Here is an 11,520-nt window from a genome sequence, read left to right on the forward strand (position 1 = left end):
AGCTTTATTCCACGAATTCTTTATTCTCTATTCTCTGTTAAGGATGCAGGATGACTATCATTTCAAATTAGCAACGATTATTGGCTTGACTCTTATGATAAATTGGAAAATGTGTGATATAATTACACTGATTGTGGTTGTCGGTTACTTTTTAAGGAAAAAATGTTGTGAAAAATTTGCATTAATAAAAATTATTTAACATAATGAGATAAATTATGCGGTAAAACGTGTTACACTCGTATGAGGATGACTATTGATATTCGTTTAAATTAATTCGATGATACTCGTTTGGATAGAATCAATACAAATAAAAACGTTTGTCGATTGTGTCATAAACATGGCCATATTCGCGATGTAATCAATATCTTCTATTCTTCTTATTTCGATTATTCGAGGTTATCGACAGCCAGCAAGTATTCCTTTAATTAGAAGATGGTCGAACCTGGATTTTTCCACGACCCACTCTCCTTCCAATCGTTTCGCGTATACGATCGTTGTTCTTATGAGCGGGATAATAAAAGTTTAATTGAGAAACTGGTCGTGCAAGCAAAGAACACGACCACAGTCCGGGTGTGTTTGTCGGGGGGGTAGTTTTGTCAGGCCAGGTCAATATGTCGAATTGGAAGTCAATACGTTCGAGGTTTCGGCCTTTATGTACCGAACCAGTGAGAGATTTAACGTGTTTCTCGCTAACGTGCTCGTTAGGCAGAATTAAATTCGTGGGGCTAAGGTATTATTGACGTCATTTGGTTGGCAAAGGGTCTCGCTTTGAATATAACAATAGTTTGAATAAATCCTCGACGGTGAATTGACTTTATGCAGTTTTATTTAAACGATTGTTTCGATTTTTCTTTTCTTTTTTTTTTTTTTTCCTTTTGATGATTGAAAGCTTTGAGAAATTTGGAAGATTAATTTTGGAATTTTAGAAATATATGTTTATGATGCATTCAATTCATCATTAATGTCTATGTGATAATTTTGAGTACATAATGCCATGTAATAAAGTTTTGTGTTATATATGAGGTGATTGAAGAAGAAGAAAGAGAATAATTGAATTTATATGATAAATGAAATCTAAAGTGAATGATACAAGTCAATATTATTTAAAATGTCAATAAAAACATGCTATTTGAGGATTGTTAAAGTTTATTTTCTTGCAATTAATTGTTGGAGATGAGTAAAATTAAATTTTATCTTTAATAAATGATTTTAATATTCAATTTTATTGTAAATTATTATATATCTTTAAAGAAAAATCTAATTAAAATAGAAAGATATTTATTTGTATTTTTTAGAAGAATTTTTTTGAAATTCAAAAAATTAACAATTATTTTTCGCTTTTGTGGTTACAAGATACATGGTTAGAGAATTCCTTTGAATAGTTATACTAATTTCGAATGAAAGAGACGAATGTTCCTTGGGTGAACGAAGGTGTACTTAAAGATGATTCAGAGCTTACTTGCAACAGACCTGAGGGAAGTATGATGTTCAACGTAAGCAGAATGTTTCGTAGATTAGGTTACAAGAAGTTCTCTTTCAATGAATAATTCATCTCTGACTAAACATCACCGCATGGAATATTTTTCATTTTACTTGAACGTTCGCTTACTGTTTCTGAATAAAATTATTTCGATGAAAAATAAACTTTTACGATTCTATTATCGTATCGTTTTTGATTTATTTAAAATATATTCGTACATCCTAATAAAAATATCAATTTCATTAAAATGTAATGCTACAAAATTTTTCTGTAAAATTATATGCAGTTCATTTTAATAAAAATTATATTTTACGGGATATATGGAGAATTTCATAGATGATTAATGTAGATGTGAATTAAATTCTCTCCATAAAATCAACTTCACGAATATTAATTTTATGTTATTGCAAAACTTTTTCAAGAAATCAACATTGATGAGAATTTATTACATTATATCAAGTATAATGAAAAAAGACAGCAATTTACTTACTAATTATAATTTGATATATTTTATATGTGAGTAAATCGTTCCAATGTTTAATATATTTTCATGTTTATCTATATTTATCTCGTACATCCATTAAATTAATTGTAGTAAATTAGTAATTAAATTAGTAATTAAATTAGTTAATATTTAAAATTATCGATCTTAAGGATTATTTTCTTGTATTTTACATTTAAAATATAAATTTTCGATTTAATTATCATACTAAAAAACATGAGAAAATATTTCAGAGATTATTCGCGATGCTGTTATTTATTAAAAGATTGAAAACAAAAATGAAAAGTATATCGCAAGCTATTCCCTTTTATCGTACAGCTTCGATTTCCGATCGATCATTTGTTTTCATCAGATTCTAGACACGATAGGAGTCGAAAATATCGGTCTCTTAAGAGTTTAAACGAGATATGCAAAAACTTTAGGGTGGTATCGAAACTATCCTGTCGTTTCACCGATTTTTATTCTCTCGCGTATCGAAACTCTGAAAAGATGCGCCTCACGGAACGCCAAAGAACTCTTTTATCTCGAAAAAAAAAAAAGAACACGAAGACCAACCCTGTTTTCTTCGATATCGGTCGAAACAAATCTTGATCGATCGAATTCATCGATACACCTGAGAGAAACGAAAGTTTATCAGTCGAACTAGTTATCATTTAAAAAACTTGTTGTGTTAATTTAAAGTAACGGTTAATGCACGTTCTCTTCTTTCAATATATATCAACAAAACGAGAAATTTTTAAACACGATGAAATATAATATTCAAAATATTATTTAATATAAAAATTGAAAAAAAAACAATCTTTGAATAACACTCCGAGTATTCTTTTACTTCGAATTTCTTTTAAAACAATTTATTGATCAAAATTATTATGATATTTATATCTAGATAATTCGGCCAATAAATTATTGAAACTACAAAGGAAAGAAATCTCAGATTCTTATAATTTAAATATAAATTAATAAAATTGTCATAATAATAAATAAAATATAATATAAAATAAAATAAATAATAATAATAAAAGAAATGAATAAGCTCATGTGAAAATTATTTTGATCAAGTATACATAAAATATTTCAAAGAGACATTAGCCCAAACTTTTAAGAAACTCATATTGCACCGTCCAAAAACTTTCGTCTCATTCTTGGTATCATTGGCGTCGAAACTCTTGACTAAAATTCTCGAAAAGGAAAACATCAAGAAAAGAAAGGAAAATCCTTCGTTCCTTTTCCCATTTTCTATCCTGCATCGTTCCATAAATCGATGCCACGGATCTCCTCGCGACACTTTCCGCTCGTTCGAACGCACGAGCCTCGCATACGATATGAATCACGCGGAGAGGAGGAGACATGCGTTCAATTAGGTCGTGAAGTCCTATAGTAAAGCTCCACGATCGATAGCGACATCACGAAAGCGATAAAATAATTTCTTGGCACGATTTTATCGTTGTCAAAGATATTTAAGATTTCTCTGATGAGGAATCGTATGATTGGATCGAATTATCAGGATCGAAGCTATTCTTGCTCGGGGAAATATTCTAAAGAAGATAGAACAGAGAATTTGTTCGAGAAAGGACGAGGATAATTGTTCCATTATTCTCTTTGTCGTTCTTTTCTATTGTTATTTGTAATTGATTTTGGCCGTGATGTTTGTTCAAGTTAGGATACGCAAACTTTGGAGAATATACATGGCATGGATCAATGGCGTGATGGTTTTTTCGTTGTGCTCTATTTTCTTCTTGTATCTTTTAGATAGGGTAGATTAATTGATGATTATAATGATACTTAATAATTTAATTAAACTTCATCCGGTCAAGGCTATCTTATCATGTTTAAGGGATGATTGATTGATCTGTACAAAATAGTTATGACCAAATGAGAAGCTTAAAAAATTATTAACAAATCAATTATTTGTTAGATGGCTCGATAAGACAAAGCACGAATAAAGAAAAGTATAGGTCAATCATTTTTAGATAAATAGGGCATGATTAATAATTTATTAGAATGACAATTAAGTAAAATGAGTAATAATATAAATCAATTATTTATTTAAAAATGTAGTAGATCAATAATTTTTCACTTGATCAATATTGGTCTGATCATTAGATTAAACAAGTAAATTAATAAGTTATATAAATAAATTACATTCTTACTTTTATTTCGAATTATTCAACAATTAACAATTCTCTTTTTAATAAAATAACAAATTTCTTCGCAGAATATTATATTCATATAACAAGAAAAATATGCAATTTACTTTATTTTTTAAATGCAATAGATAACAAAAAAAAAATTCGTCATATTCAACAAAATGTTTGAATAATAAAACTTTTAAATGGGAAAACTTTAAACACCGAAGTTTTATCTTACCATAAAATCATTTTTAACGCTCATATCCGTGCATAAAATCATCGCGTACCGACTAAATCACATTTTCCAGTTTGCGGTTCAAGATGTACACAAAACATAGACGCGTTTTCCGGCGGCGATGCTGAAACGACTTTGAATTTCGTGCCCGGAAAGATTCAATTATGTCGGTGGAATCTTGCGGAAGCCCGCAGAGAAGAAGATTGCCGTGGAAACAGAAGCACGTATCGTGTCACGTACTTCCCCTCGTTCTATATTTCTTCTTATTTTCATCTGTAAGAAGGCAACACCTTGTTGCTCTCGCTCTCTCGAAATCTTTTAGCGCTCGCTAATTATCAAAGTTATTATTTATACTTTAGAGAGAAAGAGTATAAAAATAGGAGAACATCGTTCGAGATATTACAGCGTGATTTTCCTTGAACCGATTGGAGTAAAATTTGAGTAAAATTGGAGTAAAATTATGATTGGAGTAAAATTTGAGGTGAGAAATTTGTTGTAAAAGATAGTAAATTATTTTGCAGTAAATTTTTTACGAATTTTTTGAACAAAAAAGGCAATGATAAAAAATATAATAACAATCAATATCTCTATCTTTCTATTTTTATACGTATACCATTTCTTCGGTCATAATTTTTTCTATATCTTAAATAATTAATTCATGATTGCAATTTTATCTATCGTTTTAATTCCCTTGCCTGATCACAACTTGACTGAGAAATGATTGATGTACATCTACGTACCGTTACGATCAGTAGTATAGACCAATTATATCTCTATCTTTTCTTTTCTTACGTGAATCTTCTAAATATATTATCATTTTCTCTTATCACAATTTTTGTCTCTATCTCTAATATACTTAATCCATGATCAATTCCCTTATCGAACTTATAACTTGATTAAAAATAAATGATTTATGTCTTGTTGACTTACGTCACATCTGACATTCGTGTTTAGACAAGTAGTATAGATCAATCATTTGTCGGGCAAATGATCAGGATCCGAAAAGAAATACAGAAAAATTTCTCGTTTCCCAGCTCCGGACATCAGGATCTTGGACGAGGCCAGACACGAACTTCGAGATCGGTACTACAAAACCGGAAGTGGTATCGAGCTAGCCTGCGTCGCTCGACCTTCTTGCCCTGACTCCAGGATACCGCATCCCGTCTGGAGGAAAAATAGTGAGACGTTACCGAATTACGTCAACGTTTATCACATTAATGGGTGAGCATACACGGTAGAAAAAAAAAAAAAAAAAAAGAAAAACGATGGAATCACGATAGATAAACCGCGTTCCGATTTACGTTCGTGCAATTGTGTCTCCATACGTATCAGCAAGCATGTAAGCACCGCTTTTATCGAATCGACTCCCCGTTGAAAGCTGTCTAGCGTTCACCTACACCCTTTCTCGATAACGAGCGAACCGTTTAGTCTCCCTGGAGGCGCTTTCACGAGACGCTCAATGCCCTTGCAATCGCTACATTCCATTTCGACTCCTGTTTTTGTATCCACTCTATATTTTCTTCTCTTCGTAATATATGCTTTCGTCCGTATTGAATTCAGTTATATATCTTTGATTCATGATTGAAATAATTGCAAATATATATCCATGATTAATCGATTTTATTTGATTCGCACGAAGTATCGATTTTAGAATCGATAGAAACGCGAGTGTAAGTTTTTTCAATCGATGCATTGTGGATTTTTTTATGCACAATTGTTGATTTATTATCTTTAGAAATTGTGTTGTAAATGTAAGTAAATGATTTGTCGTAATACATCATTTAGAATAGAATACAATTCCATTTCGGTAAGGTTTAAATTGCTACATTTGAACTCAATGCTATTAAACGAGTCTCATCCATCCACTGGTATTGGTTAGGATCTTGTACGTTTGTTATGGAATGGTGTTATGATTTCGTGCCTAATTCAGAGAATTCGACAAAATTTGCATAGTTTCTGATATCAAGATTAATGTTCCAAATGTACAAGATCAAATTATCTTTCTTTTGAAATTCGAACGAGAGATATTTCACAGCAAGTACGTTTCACTATCGATTTCAATTTTTCACGATATTCGATCCTATCGTGATTCGACATCGAACGTTTGCATATTTTTCTTTTTTTTCCTTTTTTTTTTTTTTTTTTTTTGGAAAATACATATTGAAATGAAGGTTCAACGTATAACATGACAACTGATTTTTCAGGTCGAACGAAGATCTGGTGACCAAGCTATATATCGAACAGGCGAAAAAGACTGACAGCGGCGAATACTCGTGCTCAGTGAGCCAATTCAGTACCGCCGCGGTGCATATTCACGTCCTGAATGGTAAATTGAATTGAAAGTTATGCGTTTGTATAAAGATTCTCTTATGGTGATTCAGAATAATTCAATGTGAAAATTTAAACTTAATATTGAAAACATATATGTTATACACTTCATACAGTTAATCTTTATACGTTCTTAAGCAAATTTAATTAACAAATTGTATTATTAAAATTAATTAAAATTTTATTTTTAATTTGAAACTTTATAAATACACAGAATACAATGGATTATATGGTACAATTTTTTCTTGGAGATTTTTACTTTGAAAAGGTAAAATTAATTTTAAGTTTCAATGTTATTTTCATTATTTTATATTTATTTATATAATTTTTTAGCATTGCAAGTTAAAATATATAATTTCTAATATGAAATTCAAGATTTGATTTGTATCATCTTGTTGTAAAATATATTTTTTGAAGTTCAAAACATTTTCATTGAAATGAGAATTTTCTGATTGGGAGAATTTCCTTATAAAGTTGATGACTAATTGAAGATACCAAGAAGAAGGAATAAAATTATGATAATATTTTTATAATTTCTCTTTAAAAAATATAAATATATTTTCTTCATACTAATATATTTATTTTTATTGCAGGTGAAAAGCAGGCTGCGGTTCATCATGATCAATGGAATGCAGCGCGAACAAACTGCGAAAAATTGAATAACTTATACATCACAATTGCCAGCTTTATTTTCCTCCAGACTTGGATGATCAGCTCGTCATGAACCTCATCAAAAAAACAAAATCTTCAAATTACGATTGCACACTACATATTTCGCATCGCTCTGTATTCGTGGATGTCCGCCAAAAAACGTTTCTAGTAACAGATCAGTATTACAATTGACGAAAACTGCCGAATAAACAATTGTATGCAATAAATTAGTATGTAACAATATTAAAAAAAAATATATGTTCACATGAAATTGTGAATATATCCGATATTGACCCGATTCATTCGGATCTGGTAAGAAAATATACTTCATGAAAATTTATTTTATGAAACTGGTTGTATCTAAAAAATGTATGTTACAATTTTTTATCATCTTACACAATTTCGTGAGATTAAATAGATTAACATTATCTTACCATATTAATTTACTATATTAATTTAATTACTACATTAATTTTATATGATACTTTATAAGAATATATATTTTTACCTTCATTTTTTTTTTCAAATAAAACTTTGATACTTTATAATGATACTTTATAAGAATATATATTTTTACCTTCATTTTTTTTTTCAAATAAAACTTTGATCAAAATTGATATTTTACAATTAAATATATAGTTTAAATATAAAATTTACTAATTAATTAATTAAAAAATAACAATATCAATAAAGGGATAACAAAAGTTCTAATAATATTGTAACATGCGTTTATTAGGCAAACCATAAATGTCTTCAAAGAGCAATTGCGAATATTAGTAGTTTAAAGATAAGGAATAATAATAAACGTTCCATTCTTCTCTTCTCGATGGCCTGTACATAAAAATATCTTCAATATTGTATAGTCAAACATTATGCTCGATTGGTCGATCCATTGCGATTTGAAATAATTTCACAAATATGCAAATCGCTTGCTCTTAATTATGTGTAAATTGCCCGTCTTAAATCGACCAGTTTAGCTACGCGCATACGTTCTCGGATAATAAAATATCATTAACTAATTTCATTTAAAATATTCTGGTCTTATTCTATCTTCCTTATTCTATTTATTTATTATTATCCTTATCCTTATTATATTATCCAAATATTTATTCTACTTAGTTTTTATTATTGTAGAAATTTTTTATTACAGGAAAAAAAAGTCAAAAGTTGCTATAAGAATTGCCATAGAAAATATAACATATATGCATGATTTTTATAGAAAAAAATATTCAATATTTCGAAACTTATCAACAGACACGGTAATATATTTTATAATTTATTTATAGTTTTTAATTATAAATTATGTATGAAATAAAATTAGAAAGGATACATCAGTTAACATAGGTTTTAAAAATTTCTATCTATTAAAGATATTTTATTCTAAGGATATAAATATATAAATAAAAACATACGAATAAAAAATAAAAAAAGATTATTAAAATTACAATAAAAGGTAAATAAATATAAATATATAATTATAAATATAATATATAATATAAATATAATATAATATATAAATATAAATATATAATAAGAAAGAAAAATATAAGAAAGGATTATTAGTACTATCAGTATCACATTTGAGTATATAAATTTGTAGCAGTTTAGACAAGAAAAGCAAATAATGAGAAAAGGACAGAGATAGAATAAAAATTCGAGAATCAGCGCCATCTCTTGAGTGCCGCAGATTAAACTAACATAGAAAAAGAAAGCAAATAGTAAAAGAAAGATAGAGATAAAATAAAAGTTGACATTTAGCGCCATCTCTTGAAAATATTTTAGAAGAGATGTTTTTAGCATTTAAGAGATGGCGCTGTCATTTAATTCTTCACGTATTTACACAAAATAATAGACTGTGGGATTTTGCATCATATGTTTTCTGTCACATATATTTTTACTTAAAAAAAGTTTTAATATCTTCTTTTAATATTAAATTATTTAGATTAATTTATATTTTATTATATTTTTTCTTTATATTTCAGTTTTTTTTAATTTTATTTTTGTTACATTTTATATTTTTACATTTATTTAACAACAGTATTAATTTTTTTTTCAATTTCTTTAATTTTTAGGTTAAATTTTTCTACTATGTTTAAATCTTTTCTAATTATAATATTATTTATGTTATATTGCATTTTCCTCTTATAGTTTATATATATATTATCAATATTATTATTATAATATTATATTTTTTCTATGCATGTCTTTTTCAATTCAAAATTTATGTTAAAATTTCTTACGTATTAATTTTTTTTTTTTAGATTTTATCTTTTAAATTTAAATTATTTTTACTTTTTATTACAGGGATCCTTTTTTCCTTGCTGATAAAATAATTTAGTGAAGCAATTCTTGAGGAAGAAGTTCAATCTTCAAATTATTTTAACATTGGATGGAGATACAATAGATTGATCTTTTTATGTTCATATTAAAGCCAGGAGATTCTATTTTTGTGTATTCTTTTTCAATTAACACAAGGATCTTTTTCTACTTGCTGACAAAATAATTTAATGAAGCATTTCTTGAGGAAGAAGTTCAATCTTCAAATTATTTTAACATTGGATGGAGATATAATTGATTGATTTTTTTGTGTTTATATTAGAGCCAGGAGTTTCTATTTTTGTGTATTCTATTTAAATTAACATAAGGATCCTTTTTTCCTTGCTGATAAAATAATTTAGTGAAGCAATTCTTGAGGAAAAAGTTCAATCTTCAAATTATTTTAACTTTAATAGAGATACAATAGATTGATCTTTTTTGTTTATAAAGCCAGGAAATTCTGTTTTTGTGTATTCTATTTCAATTATCACAAGGATCTTTTTCTACTTGCTGACAAAATAATTTAATGAAGCAATTCTTGAGGAAGAAGTTCAATCTTCAAATTATTTTAACATTGGGTAGAGATACAATAGATTGATTTTTTTGTGTTTATATTAGAGGCAGGAGTTTCTATTATTATGTACTTTATTTCAATTTATATAAGGATCCTTTTTTCCTTGCTGATAAAATAATTTAGTGAAGCAATTCTTGAGGAAGAAGTTCAATCTTCAAATTATTTTAACATTGGAGATACAATAGATTGATCTTTATTGTTTATAAAGTCAGGAAATTCTATTTTTTTGTATTCTATTTCAATTATCACAAGGATTTTTTTCTACTTGCTGATAGAATAATTTAATGAAGCAATTCTTGAAGAAGTTCAGCCTTCAAATTAATTTAATCTTGGATAGAGATAAAATAGATTGATTTTTTTGTGTTTATATTAAAGCCAGGAGATTCTATTTATGTGTATTCTATTTCAATTAACACAAGGATCTTTTTCTACTTGCTGACAAAATAATTTAATGAAGTAATTCTTGAGGAAGAAGTTCAATCTTCAAATTATTTTAACATTGGATAGAGATACAATAGATTGATCTTTTTGTGTTCATATTAAAGACAGGAGATTCTATTTTTGTGTATTCTTTTTCAATTAACACAAGGATCTTTTTCTACTTCCTGACAAAATAATTTAATGAAGCATTTCTTGAGGAAGAAGTTCAATCTTCAAATTATTTTAACATTGGATGGAGATATAATAGATTGATCTTTTTATGTTCATATTAAAGACAGGAGATTCTATTTTTGTGTATTCTTTTTCAATTGCACAAGGATCTTTTTCTACTTGCTGACAAAATAATTTAATGAAGCATTTCTTGAGGAAGAAGTTCAATCTTCAAATTATTTTAACATTGGATGGAGATATAATTGATTGATTTTTTTGTGTTTATATTAGAGCCAGGAGTTTCTAATTTTGTGTAGTCTATTTCAATTAGCATAAGGATCCTTTCCTACTTGCTGACAAATTAATTTAATAAATCAATTCTTGAGGAAAAACTTCAAATTATTTTAACTATCTTCAAATTATTTTAACTTTAAATAGATTGATATTTTTGTGTTTATATTAAAGTCAGGAGATTCTATTTTTGTGTATTCTATTTCAATTACCACAAGGATCCTTTTCTACTTGCAGACAAATTAATTTAATGTAGCAATTCTTGAAGAAGAAGTTCAGCCTTCAAATTAATTTAATCTTGGATAGAAATACAATAGATTCATCTTTTCCTGTTTATATTAAAGCCAGGAGATTCTATTTTTGTATATTTTATTTCAATTAACACAAGGATACTTTTCTACTTGCAGACAAATTAATTTAATG

At 27.7% G+C, this 11,520-nt stretch overlaps 1 protein-coding gene across 1 annotated transcript in view; it reads left to right on the plus strand.

The window, feature by feature from the left end:
* Positions 1 to 7,605, plus strand: part of LOC122710878 (zwei Ig domain protein zig-8-like) — an 82,783-nt gene extending 75,178 nt beyond the window's left edge. Inside the window, exons 5-7 of the mRNA XM_043929080.1 lie at positions 5,381 to 5,567; positions 6,551 to 6,672; positions 7,268 to 7,605. Coding sequence (XP_043785015.1) covers positions 5,381 to 5,567; positions 6,551 to 6,672; positions 7,268 to 7,398 — 440 coding nt within the window. The 3' untranslated portion in view covers positions 7,399 to 7,605. The remainder of the gene's footprint in view (positions 1 to 5,380; positions 5,568 to 6,550; positions 6,673 to 7,267) is intronic.
* The last annotated feature ends 3,915 nt before the right edge of the window (positions 7,606 to 11,520 follow it).

The sequence above is a fragment of the Apis laboriosa genome, unplaced genomic scaffold, assembly GCF_014066325.1.
Source record: "Apis laboriosa isolate Shangri-la unplaced genomic scaffold, ASM1406632v1 scaffold159_cov155, whole genome shotgun sequence".
NCBI classification, from domain to species: Eukaryota; Metazoa; Arthropoda; class Insecta; order Hymenoptera; family Apidae; genus Apis; species Apis laboriosa.